The following is a 13,551-nucleotide window of genomic DNA, read 5'->3' on the forward strand; positions in this document are numbered from 1 at the left end:
ACACAGAACTCACTGCAACTTCCTCTGCAATGCTGCAAGTCAAGCGCAGTGTTCCATTGGAAATGAATGCATTGTACTTCTGGTGTACCAAAACGCAACAACACTGTAGGTATGATCGAGGCATTAACTTCCATTGGGCACAGAATAGCATTTGGCCTGAACTAGGAGTGTCCCGGTAGCCAGGCAAGCCATTTGCTGAACTGGAAATAGCTTTAGAATATTCTTGTCACACATAAACATAACATGAGTGTATCATTCTTCCTCACTATGCACTTGGTTGATAGACCTATCCCATCATCACAAGATTTCTACATAGTTGTCACGGATTCCCCGCTAGGTACTGCTGCTCATTCCATACATGAGCTCCTGAGGTTTATGTCACCAGCTGAACTGTTTCATTGCGCACACCTGGTTCCAATTCCCCTGATTAGTAATTCTATATGTGCCCTCTGTTCACCATTGTCTTGTTGGTTGTTGTTCCCATGTCTGTTGGCCTTGTGAGGGCCTGAGCTTTGTTGGTTTGGCTTTCATGCTGGGTATATAGTGTACCTGTTATTATAGGTCTTGTCTTGTGTATTTATTAGAGGTTTAACCTAGCTCTTTTGTTTGGGTTTCGTCCGTGTGTTTTTCTATACATGTTTGTTTTGGGCTTCGTCCCCGTGCCTTTTCATGGCATATATTTTTGGGTGAAGTACTAAAACCCCTTTTACATATTCCTGCGCCTGTCTCCAATCATTTATACAATGTGACAATAGCCTCCTGACACAGGAGGTTATTGGCACTTTAATAGGGGAGAATGGGATCGTGGTAGTGAGTGAATCATTGGAATGATTTCAAACACATGGTTTCCAGGTGTTTGATGCCATTCCATTTGCTCTGTTCCGGAGCTAGTTAATTTAATGTAGTAGTTTAAAAGTACCAAGTGCCACCTACAGACAAGACTGAGAACAGCAATCAAACATGATTAAACCATAAGGTGCTTTGTTTGTAGAAGTGACCTGTATTTAAAGGTCCAATAGCCATTTTTTTGTCATAACAAAAGAGAAACGAAGCAAAAAGATTTTAGCTCGCACAATAGAAAGAAATTAAGTAATTTCAAAAGGTAAACTCTTACCAAAGTTGAGTAGCATGCTTGAAACTATATGACATACACCGTGTAAAAAACATTAGGAATATCTGCTTTCTTCCATGAGACTGACCAAGTGAAAGCTATGATCCCTTATTGATGCCACTTGTTAAATCCACTTCAAATCAGTGTAGATGAAGGGGAGGAGACAGGTTAAAGAAGCATTTTTAAGCCTTGGGACATAGATTGCCATTCAGATGGTCAATGGGCAAAACAAAATATTGAAGTGCCTTTGAACTGGGTATGGTAGTAGGTGCCAGGCATACCGGCTTGAGTGAGTCAAGAAATGAAACGCCGCTGGGTTTTTCACTTTTTCATGCTAAACAGTTTCCTGTGTATATCAAGCATGGGCCACCACCCAAAAGACATACAGCCAAATTGACAACGGTGTGAAGCATTGGAGTCAACATGGGCATTTATGTGGAATGCTTGACACCATGTGGAGTCCATGTACCGACGAATTGAGGCTGTTCTGGGGGCAAAAGGAGGTGCAACTCAATATTAGGAAGGTGTTCCTAATGGTTTGTGCACTGTGTGTACACTACATGACAAAGTATATGGACACCTGCTCGTCGAACATCTCATTACAAAATCGTGGGAATTAACATAGATTGTGTCCCCCCTTTGCTGCTATAGTAGCCTCCTCTCTTCTGGGAAGGCTTTCCACTAGATGTTGGGACTTGCTTCTATTCAGCGACAAGTGCATTAGTGATGTCCGGCACTGATGTTAGGCAATAAGGCCTGACTCGCAGTCAGCATTCCAATTCATCCTAAAGGATTTTGAGGGGGTTGAGGTCAGGGCTCTGTGCAGGTCAGGCAAGTTTCGAACCATGAAAAACAGCCCCAGACCGATATTCCTCCTCCACTAAACTTTACAATTGACACTACTATGCATTCGGGCAGGTAGCGTTCTCCTGGCATCCGCCAAACCAAGACCCGTCCGTCGGACTGCCAGATGATGAAGTGTAATTCATCACTCCATAGAACGCGTTTCCACTGCTCCATGGTGATCTTAGGCTTATGTGCAGGTGCTTGGCCATGGAAACCCATTTCATGAAGCTCCTGACAAACAGTTTTTGTGCTGACGTTGCTTCCAGAGGCAGTTTGGAACTCAGTAATGAGTGTTGCAACTGAGGACAGACAATTTTTACGTGTGCCAAAACTCGCCAGTTCCGTTCTGTGAGTTTGTGTGGCCCACCATTTCACGGCTGAGCAATTGTTGCTCCTAGACCTTTCCACTTCACAATAACTACCCTTACAGTTGACCGGGGCAGCTCTAGTAGGACAGAAATTTTACAAACTGACTTGCTGGAAAAGTGGCATCCAATGACAGTGCCAAATTGAAAGTCACAGCTCTTCAGTAAGGCCATTGTACTGCCAATGTTTGTCTATGGAGATTGCATGGCTGTGGGTTCAATTTTATACAGCTGTCAGCAACAGGTATAGCTGAAATAGCAGAATCCACTAATTTGAAGGGGTGTCCACATACTTTTGTATATATAGTGTACTTAGGCCACCAATTAGTTAAGGAGGTAAAATTAATGATTAAACTGTCAGCTACAAATAATTAGTTTGCTAAGCCTAAAACGACACCATCAGAATTCCTTGCACTTACTCAAAACAAGAAATAGAAGAAAGTAAAGAAAAATACTTACCTTCACAGTAAATCAAATCAGTTTAGCAAGCTTCTTGGTGAATACAATAGACATTTCAAGATGGTTTTACACACCTGAGTTGGTAATACTTTTTTTCTCACTTATACTTAATTGCACACACAAGAATAAATCTGGGTTTATGTCACCAACATCTGTAAAACATCCTTCGTAAAAATGGAAGTTCATTCTATGATATTCTTATGTCTCAAAACCTAATGAGTGGATTGACAATGTAGCCTGCCACGACACTGTGCAATTTGGATAAAAACTTGTATGTTGCCTCTTCACAATATTATACAGTTTCTCTAAAAAGTACCTGATACCATAATCAAATCATTTTTTTTACATCAGCTGATATCTCAAAGTGCTGTGAAGAATCCCAGCCTAAAACCACAAACAGCAAGCAATGCAGGTGTAGAAGCACGGTGGCTAGGAAAAACTCCCTAGAAAGGCCAGGACCCAGGAAGAAACCTAGAGAGGAACCAGGCTATGAGGGGTGGCCAGTCCTCTTCTGGCTGTGCCGGGTGGACATTATTACAGAACATGGCCAAGATGTTCAAATGTTCATAGATGACCAGCAGGGTCCAATAATGATAATCACAGTGGTTGTTGAGGGTGCAAAAGGTCAGCACCTCAGGAGTAAATGTCAGTTGGCTTTTCATAGCTGACCATTCAGAGTATCTCTACCACTACTGCTGTCTCTAGAAGGTTGAAAACAGCAGGTCTGGGACATGTAGCACGTCCAGTGGACAGGTCAGGGTTCCATAGCCGCAGACAGAACTGTTGAAACTGGAGCAGCAGCACGGCCTGGTGGACTGGGGAAAGCAAGGAGTCATCATGCCAGGTAGTCCTGAGGCATGGTCCTAGGGCTCAGGTCCTCCGAGAGAGAGAAAGAGAGAATTAGAGAGAGCATACTTAAATTCACAGAAGACACCGGATAAGACAAGAGAAATACTCCAGATATAATAGACTGACCCTTTCCCCCTAACACATAAACTACTGCAGCATAAATACTGGAGGCTGAGACAGGAGGGTTTGGGAGACATTGTGGCCCCATCCGACGATACTCCCAAACAGGGCCAAACAGGCAGGGTATAACCCGACCCACTTTGCCAAAACAACGCCCTCACACCACTAGAGGGATATCTTCAACCACCAACTTACCATTCTGAGACAAGGCCGAGTATAGCCCACAAAGATCTCCGCCATGGCACAACCCAAGGGGGCACCAACCCAGACAGGAAGATCACGTCAGTGACTCAACCCACTCAAGTGACGCACCCCTCCAAGGGAAGGTATGGAAGAGCACCAGTATGCCAGTGACTCAGCCCCTGTAATAGGGTTAGAGGCAGAGAATCCCAGTGGAGAGAGGGGAACTGGCCAGGCAGAGACAGCAAAGGCGGTTCTGTTTCTGTTCACCTTCACACTCCTGGGCCAGACTACACTCAATCATAGGACCTGCTGAAGAGATGAGTCTTCAATAAAGACTTAAAGTTTGAGACCGAGTCTGCGTCTCTCACATGGGTAGGCAGACCATTCTATAGGAGAAAGCCCTGCCTCCAGCTGTTTGCTTAGAAATTCTAGGGACAATTAGGAGGCCTGCGTCTTGTGAGCGTAGCGTACGTGTAGGTATGTACGGCAGGACCAAATCAGAGAGATAGGTAGGAGCAAGCCCATGTAATGCTTTGTAGGTTAGCAGTAAAACCTTGAAACCTCAGCCCTTGCCTTGACAGGAAGCCAGTGTAGGGAGGCAAGCACTGGAGTAATATGATCCAATTTTTTGGTTCTTGTCAGGATTCTAGCAGCCATATTTAGCACTAAATTAAGTTTATTTAGTGCTTTATCCGGGTAGCTGTAAAATAGAGTATTGCAGTAGTCTAACCTAGAAGTAACAAAAGCATGGATACATTTTTCCGCATAATTTTTGGAGAGAAAGTTTCGGATTTTTGCAATGTTACGTAGATGGAAAAAAAGCTGTCCTTGAAACAGTCTTGATATGTTCATCAAAAGAGAGATCAGGTTCCAGAGTAACGCCGAGGTCCTTCACAGTTTTATTTGAGATGACTGTAAAACCATTAAGATTAATTGTCAGATTCAACAGATCTCTTTGTTTCTTGGGACCTAGAACAAGCATCTCTGTTTTGTCCGAGTTTAAAAGTAGAACGTTTGCAGCCATCCACTTCCTTATGTCTGAAACACAGGCTTCTAGCGAGGGCAATTTTGGGGCTTCACCATGTTTCATTGAAATGTAAAGCTGTGTGTCATCCGCATAGCAGTGAAAGTTAACATTATGTTTTCGAATAACATCCCCAAGAGGTAAAATGTATAGTGAAAACAATAGTGGTCCTTAAACGGAACACCGAAATTGACAGTTGATTTGTCAGAGGACAAACCATTCACAGAGACAAACTGATATCTTTCCGACAGATAAGATCTAAACCATGCCAGTGTAGACCAATTTGGGTTTCCAATCTCTCCAAAAGAATGTGGTGATCGGAGGTATCAAAAGCAGCACAAAGGTCTAGGAGCACGAGAAAAGATGCAAAGCCTCGGTCTGATGCCATTAAGAATTCTTATTTTCAATGACGGCCTAGGAACAGTGGGTTAACTGTCTGTTAAGGGGCAGAACGACAATTTTGTACCTTGTCAACCTTTCGGTTATTAGTCCAACACTCTAACCACTAGGCTACCATGCCGCCTCGAGTAATAAAGCACACTGCAAGATTTTTGGAAAAAGTACAGATTTTTTTTATTTTATTCAATGACAACATTAGATCTGAACAATTCAACCTCCTTCCTCCCTCAACCTCTTCCCCCCATCCCAGACAGTACCTCCCCAAACGAGGTACAAGCCTAAATAGAACATGTTCTCTTCGCACTGTATGTCTGTGAGAGTGCAGTGTTAAACCCAAACCCACAGTCCCGCTCTTTAAAGTCGTGTTTTGTGTTAGTGGATCAAGCAGCAAAAAGAGAGAAAAATAAAAAATAAAGTGAATCCCTTGTGCAAACGAAATTACAATTACCACTTATATTCCCAGTCTTATAACAGGCATTGAGAGAGAAAATAAATCAAATGTATAAAGGCTCTCAATCAAAAACCTAATTTGAAGTAAGCAAAGACGATCAAACATTTTTTTTTACAATAATTGTCTAGTTTGACGATAAGGCAACTTACAGCCAAGACCAAAAAACTATATGTGTGCAACGTTGAACATTTGCTGGGCATAAATTACATTCAAAACCTTTAGAAATGAAGTGAAGTGGTTAACAAATAGCCAGAAATATTTTGAGTCACTGAGACACTATGTAAACAAACTGAATAGGTGAATGAGACAGCCTTTAAGCAAAGGAGTTAAGTAAAACCTTAATAGAATGAAATTAAAATGACAATGCTTGTAAGGCAAGCACACTAGATGCTCAAAACATTAGATCACATCATCAAATAAGCCTGAATGTGTTCGTCAACTCAACAACTATACAAGAATAGTATGTTAAAACTAAACATATTTGTACCACAGGTGGGCTACTTACTATCCACAGTTTGCAAGCAACAGTTGCTGATCTATGGGCAAGATCAAGACTTCTTCATGTGACGTTGAATGTGAGCCATGGCCTCATCCAGAGACTCAAATGTGTAGTCTTTACCATCATGAGATGGTAAAGAGAATAACGGACCAGGAATCGCAATCCATACTTCACACCTGGATGGTCCCGTAGTAGTCATTTGGCCTGCCCAAAAGCTGCGCGCTGCCTGGAAACAGTGGGGGAGTAGTCCTGGTAGATGGAGAAGCTCTGTCCTTGAAAGCTCAGAGTGATATTGCGGGCTCGTCGAAGAATCTCCATCTTCTCATGGAAAAAGTGCACTTCAATAAATATGTCACCGGGCCTCTCACCATCCCGGGGCTTTGGTCACAGCGACCGGTGGGCACCATCAATCAGGGGCTTCTCATCCAAGGCAAGAATATCCTTCAGCAGCCCAGAAACAAAATCCGTGGCGCGAGGCATTACTGCTGACTCTGGGACCAATACAAGTCTCCGGTTATTGCGGCGAGAGAATCCCTTTAAACTCACAACTCTCCTGCACCTTTTTCAAATCTGCAGCCAGGCGTTTCACGTCAGCCTCCAGGGAGGTAGTTAAGTCAGAGACATTGGTAGTGGAGGTCTCCAGTGCTGCAATCGTTGTAGTGTGCAACTCTGTTGTTTTGAGTGATGAGATTGCTGGAACAGTCTCGTTCCGCAGGATGGTTAGACCTGCTTTTAAAGTATCAGAAACCTCCTGTATTCGGGCCTCAATCGTAGCAACTATTTCCGAGTGTAGTAGTTTGATGGCCTCAAGAATGTTCATTGCAGTGCCACCAGGCCAAGCCGCACCCCCGGGTAAAGTGTGAGTCCCCGGGCCATCAGACTCAGGAGTGGGCGGTGATGAGTGTGGGTCTTGTAGGCCGGGTTTTCTCAAAGTCATGTTTTTGGCATTATGTTTTGTCGACATGCTGACATTCGAAAGCAAAGTAGTCTTGGTTTTTACGGAAAGGGATCACCAAACTAATACTTGAAAATAAGTACGGTTCTGCTGCTAAATTCACATACATTTAAGAATACTGCGGGAGCAAACGGAAAACACGTCAGTCGCACATGGTGCCCCTCCAACCCCCCCCAGGAATTACAGTTTTAAAACATAGCTGGGTTGTGTGTTAACTAGGCACAAAACAGAAAAAAACTGTTGGATATGGACAATTCACTGTTTTCCGACCTCCGTCTCTGGGGTCCTATCTGAACATGTCCAATAAGAAGCAGAAATTCAAATTTTCCATTGCACAATATTTTCTTCCAATCTGGCCTAACTAACATAACTCTTTTGCTGTGAGCTCTCTAATGCAAAATGGCTGCTGTGGCATCACCCAAATAGGTGCTCCACCATTGTGCTACAACATTGTACATACATTGTGTTACAAGGTTTGTCCTTTAAAAGTTGCAGCGTACTGCGGTGCAGCTTACATGATGCCGCAGAATTCTATGGCACATTATTTAAGTGTGAACCACTGGTACCAGTATTGCTAGTTAGTGCAAGTTTGACCACCAGAGGGCATCTTTGCGAAGCATTTGAAAGCCTTCAATAGTGACACTACTAGAGAATGCAGGCATGAGGGAGACCGGGGTTCAATTCCCCGATGGGGAGGTAGGCGTAAGCTGTCCTTGTAAATAGGAATTTGTTCTTAACTGGTTCCATGTGTGCTATTTCATAGTTGTGATGTCTTAACTATTATTCTACAATATAGAAAATAGTAAAAATAAAGAAAACCCTGGAATGAGTAGGTGTGTCTAAACTTTTCACTGGTACTTGCTTAATTAATTTGATTCATATAATTGTGTTTCTATCCCAAGAAAAACAATAACCCTCTGGGTTTCTGTTTGGAAGGAACGGAAAATATGGTGCTGTACAATGTGATGGTCAGGAGTACAGTACTGGGCTATTTAGCTAAAGAATACCTGTGTCATGCAGGCACACGTGAGACCGGGGTTCAATTCCCTGATAGTGTGGAAGGAGTAGGCCGTCGTTGTAATTAAGAACAAATTATTATTTCAGAGCAGCGTGAAACGGTGTTGAAACAGTTGTAGGCTATTGCTTCAAATCCTATTGCTTCTAACTTCAATATTCTCTTTAAATAAACAAGACCTAACCCACTTTTAACAGCACTAGTGAGACTCATGTTTCCTACGGCAGGCCTACACTACATTGAAGAATATGACGTGACTCTTCGCCAATAATTACATACAGAGGATTGGAGGATATTTCTGTAATTCAGTGATATTTATTCCCATAGTAATTCATTATGGATCCATAACTAAATAAACATTGGCATTTTGAAAGAGTAGTTTTATCATTATCTTATTACAGTTTTTTAAAATTACTAACACACTAAAAAGACATGCACAGCACAATTATTTAAACTGACACACAGAGAGCAAAACCTCTTCTCAAGTCTCCAAAAGTCTAAACACATTTTCTGCTTTACACACATGCATAAGACACAACAATCTGACATAAAGTCACATGTTTGCCATTTCAAAACACTGCCATTCAAAATGACACTACATGAGCTAATCTGCCAATACATGTGCCACCTGGCTAAACACCTCAATGGTTAAATGTTACCACTTCAATCAGGAAGTAAGCACTATGAAAAGGCCACAAGTGAGCACCTTTTGTTTTACAACAACAATGGAAGCCGTTGCAGAGAGAGGAAGAGGGAGGGTGAGAATGAGAGGGTTGATGATCATGTCATCAACCATGGGCTGACAATGCGAGAGGCTGTACAGAGAGTGCAGCCCAACTTGAGCCGTTTTACTGTGGCCTGTGTCATTCGGACATTTAGACTGGAGTACAGGTATGTAAACCAAAATTTCTTTCACACTATGTAGTACACCCCATGTCATAGTGTATCAGTTGGGTGACACCTGTTTACTTCAAGAATGGCTGATGTCATACACTAACTGCACACATTTCCTGTAGAATTTACTCTACTGTGGGGGAAATTTCTTGAGGTTGCATTGTCCAAGCCCTATATTTTTGTTTTTCTAAAGAGCTGAGAGAGGCAACCATGGTGGAGGAAGGGGCCAAATGTTCACCGGGGTACAGGAAGCTGCCATTGTAAACTTGGTTTTGGAAAATAATGAAATCAGATTACGAGAAATTCAAAGCCACATCATCCAAGACAACACTATATTCAACAACATTCAACAAGTCAGCCCGTCCACATTGGCTCGCAATTCTCAAGCGAAACCAGATCAGAATGAAAGAACTTTATAAGGTGCCGTTTGAGAGAATCTCTCAAAGAAACAAAGAGGTCAGACGAGCATATGTGGATGTAAGTACAATATTGACTGCAGTACACTACACACAACATTGTTTCCCAATGTTCTGGATTATACCATATTGACTGCTTTTGTTCTTTGTTTTCAGGGAGTACTGGAAATGGATGCTCATGCAATCCCACATGAGTTCATCTTTATACAGTGCCTTGCGAAAGTATTCGGCCCCCTTGAACTTTGCGAACTTTTGCCACATTTCAGGCTTCAAACAAAGATATAAAACTGTATTTTTTTGTGAAGAATCAACAACAAGTGGGACACAATCATGAAGTGGAACGACATTTATTGGATATTTCAAACTTTTTTAACAAAACAAAAACTGAAAAATTGGGCGTGCAAAATTATTCAGCCCCCTTAAGTTAATACTTTATAGCGCCACCTTTTGCTGCAATTACAGCTGTAAGTCGCTTGGGGTATGTCTCTATCAGTTTTGAACATCGAGAGACTGACATTTTTTCCCATTCCTCCTTGCAAAACAGCTCGAGCTCAGTGAGGTTGGATGGAGAGCATTTGTGAACAGCAGTTTTCAGTTCTTTCCACAGATTCTCGATTGGATTCAGGTCTGGACTTTGACTTGGCCATTCTAACACCTGGATATGTTTATTTTTGAACCATTCCATTGTAGATTTTGCTTTATGTTTTGGATCATTGTCTTGTTGGAAGACAAATCTCCGTCCCAGTCTCAGGTCTTTTGCAGACTCCATCAGGTTCTCTTCCAGAATGGTCCTGTATTTGGCTCCATCCATCTTCCCATCAATTTTAACCATCTTCCCTGTCCCTGCTGAAGAAAAGCAGGCCCAAACCATGATGCTGCCACCACCATGTTTGACAGTGGGGATGGTGTGGTCAGGGTGATGAGCTGTGTTGCTTTTACACCAAACATAACGTTTTGCATTGTTGTCAAAAAGTTCAATTTTGGTTTCATCTGACCAGAGCACCTTCTTCCACATGTTTGGTGTGTCTCCCAGGTGGCTTGTGGCAAACTTTAAACGACACTTTTTATGGATATCTTTAAGAAATTGATTTTTTCTTGCCACTCTTCCATAAAGGCCAGATTTGTGCAATATACGACTGATTGTTGTCCTATGGACAGAGTCTCCCACCTCAGCTGTAGATCTCTGCAGTTCATCCAGAGTGATCATGGGCCTCTTGGCTGCATCTCTGATCAGTCTTCTCCTTGTATGAGCTGAAAGTTTAGAGGGACGGCCAGGTCTTGGTAGATTTGCAGTTGTCTGATACTCCTTCCTTTTCAATATTATCGCTTGCACAGTGCTCCTTGGGATGTTTAAAGCTTGGGAAATCTATTTGTATCCAAATCCGACTTTAAACTTCTTCACAACAGTATCTCGGACCTGCCTGGTGTGTTCCTTGTTCTTCATGATGCTCTCTGCGCTTTTAACGGACCTCTGAGACTATCACAGTGCAGGTGCATTTATACGGAGACTTGATTACACACAGGTGGATTGTATTTATCATCATTAGTCATTTAGGTCAACATTGGATCATTCAGAGATCCTCACTGAACTTCTAGAGAGAGTTTGCTGCACTGAAAGTAAAGGGGCTGAATAATTTTGCACGCCCAATTTTTCAGTTTTTGATTTGTTAAAAAAGTTTGAAATATCCAATAAATGTCGTTCCACTTCATGATTGTGTCCCACTTGTCGTTGATTCTTCACAAAAAAAATACAGTTTTATATCTTTATGTTTGAAGCCTGAAATGTGGCAATAGGTCGCAAAGTTCAAGGGGGCCGAATACTTTCGCAAGGCACTGTAAATGATGCTAGTTACTACCACTGATAACTTGCCCAAATAATCATGTTTGAAAGAGTGTGAATGTGTATGTTAGATAAATAGAAATGGTAGATACTACTGTACCCCTGATCATTTGGTCAGATAACCGTGAGTGTCTGTGTGTACAGTACAGTAGGTGACATGTCTGTGATAGCTATCTAAAAACTATAGTTATGCCAGGTGATGGTTTGGATTATCATGTTCATGTCTATGTAGAAGAAGACTGTAGGAGGAAGTGGAGAGGACTCAGGGACAGGTATCAGGGAGAGAGAAGTGCAGAGTAAGAGAAGAGGTCTGGGTCAGCAGCTTCAGGCCAGCAGCCTTGGCGCTTCTGTCACATTCATTCTTTTCTGGATCCATTTATTGTGCCTAGGGCAACGAGTGGCAATTTTACATCCAAACCCTTTACGTCATCCACAAGTGAGACCACCGCCTCCAACGGTGCAGCGAGACCCTCTACGTCATTCACAAGTGAGACCACCGCCTCCACCGGTGCATCAAGACCCTCTACGTCATTCACAAGTGAGACCACCACCTGCACCGGTGCATCGAGAACCTCTACGTCATTTACAAGTGAGACCACCACCTCCACCGGTGCATCGAGAACCTCTACGTCATTCACAAGTGAGACCACCGCCTCCACCTGTGCATCGAGACCCTCTTCCGACCACCAGTCCAGCGAGACCCTCTATGTCATTTACAAGTGAGACCACCGCATCCACCAGTGCAGCGAAACAGTCTACGTAATTTACAAGTGAGACCACCGCCTGTACCGGTGCATCAAGACCCTCTACGTCATTTACAAGTGAGACCACCGGTGCAGCGAGACCCTCTATGTCATTTACAAGTGAGACCACCGCATCCACCAGTGCAGCGAAACAGTCTACGTAATTTACAAGTGAGACCACCGCCTGTACCGGTGCATCAAGACCCTCTACGTCATTTACAAGTGAGACCACCGGTGCAGCGAGCCCCTCTACGTCATTTACAAGTGAGACCACCGCCTCCACCGTAGCATCGAGACCCTCTGCGTCATTCACAAGTGAGACCACCGCCTCCACCTGTGCATCGAGACCCTCTTCCGACCACCAGTCCAGCGAGCCCCTCTATGTCATTTACAAGTGAGCCCACCGCCTCCACCGTTGCATCGAGACCCTCTACGTCATTTACAAGTGAGACCACCACCTGCACCGGTGCATCGAGAACCTCTACGTCATTTACAAGTGAGACCACCGCCTCCACCGGTGCAGCGAGTCCCTCTATGTCATTTACAAGTGAGACCACCACCTGCACCGGTGCATCGAGAACCTCTACGTCATTTACAAGTGAGACCACCGCCTCCACCGGTGCATCAATACCCTCTATGTCATCTACTAGTGCGACCATCACCGGTGCAGCAAAACCCAATATGTCATCTACTAGTGCGACCATCACCGGTGCAGTGAGACCCTCTACAACATCTACATCATCGACAATTATGGAAGATGATGAAATAGAGGAAGCACCTCTGGATCTATGACCACCTGAGATTATGACACTCACCACTGAGGTGAGGTGAAGTGAAGTCACCACTGAGGACCTTGTTGAAGAGGATGTGGCCATGGAGACAAACGTGGAGAGAAACAAAGAGGAACAACGTCACACCAGGCGCCATCGGTGGTATCAGCCCCCAGATCCACTCAACTAATTTCAGCAGAGGCTCCTCCAAGCCGTCGAGAGGGATGCAGCCAATCCTGATGCTCACAGGAAGGAAGGTGAGACCCTATTTGCCATGAGCCTGGTGCCAACCCCGAAGAGGCTGCCTCAGCAAAGAAAAGCAGCAGTCAAGGTTAAAATTCATCAGCTGCTTTTTGATGCCGAGTTCAATGGTACGTTGTTTTTCTCCACAACACAGGCAGTGTCATAAGTATTGCGACAGTGAAGTAGGTCATTTTTACAGTATACTCATGTAGGCTAATTTATATTTCAGATCAAATAATTAATATGAGGCAAATGTGTAGCTGTTGTTTCTGGGTTAGAAAATATCCTAAAAAAGTTTGTTGTCTAAATATTTGCCTGTCAAATATTTGCTGAAATACTTGCTGTCTAAATATTTGGCTGTCATCTTTT

General features: G+C 43.3%; 1 protein-coding gene across 1 annotated transcript in view; it reads right to left on the minus strand.

Annotated features, from left to right (window-relative positions):
* ptger3 (prostaglandin E receptor 3 (subtype EP3)) overlaps positions 1 to 12,828 on the minus strand; it is a 30,510-nt gene extending 17,682 nt beyond the window's left edge. The window contains exons 1-2 of the mRNA XM_064990356.1: positions 12,562 to 12,828; positions 11,845 to 12,130 (exon numbers count right to left, since the gene is read on the minus strand). Coding sequence (XP_064846428.1) covers positions 11,845 to 12,130; positions 12,562 to 12,828 — 553 coding nt within the window. The remainder of the gene's footprint in view (positions 1 to 11,844; positions 12,131 to 12,561) is intronic.
* Between the last annotated feature and the right edge of the window lie 723 nt (positions 12,829 to 13,551).

The sequence above is a fragment of the Oncorhynchus masou genome, chromosome 16 (genome assembly GCF_036934945.1).
Source record: "Oncorhynchus masou masou isolate Uvic2021 chromosome 16, UVic_Omas_1.1, whole genome shotgun sequence".
In the NCBI taxonomy this organism is placed as follows: Eukaryota; Metazoa; Chordata; class Actinopteri; order Salmoniformes; family Salmonidae; genus Oncorhynchus; species Oncorhynchus masou.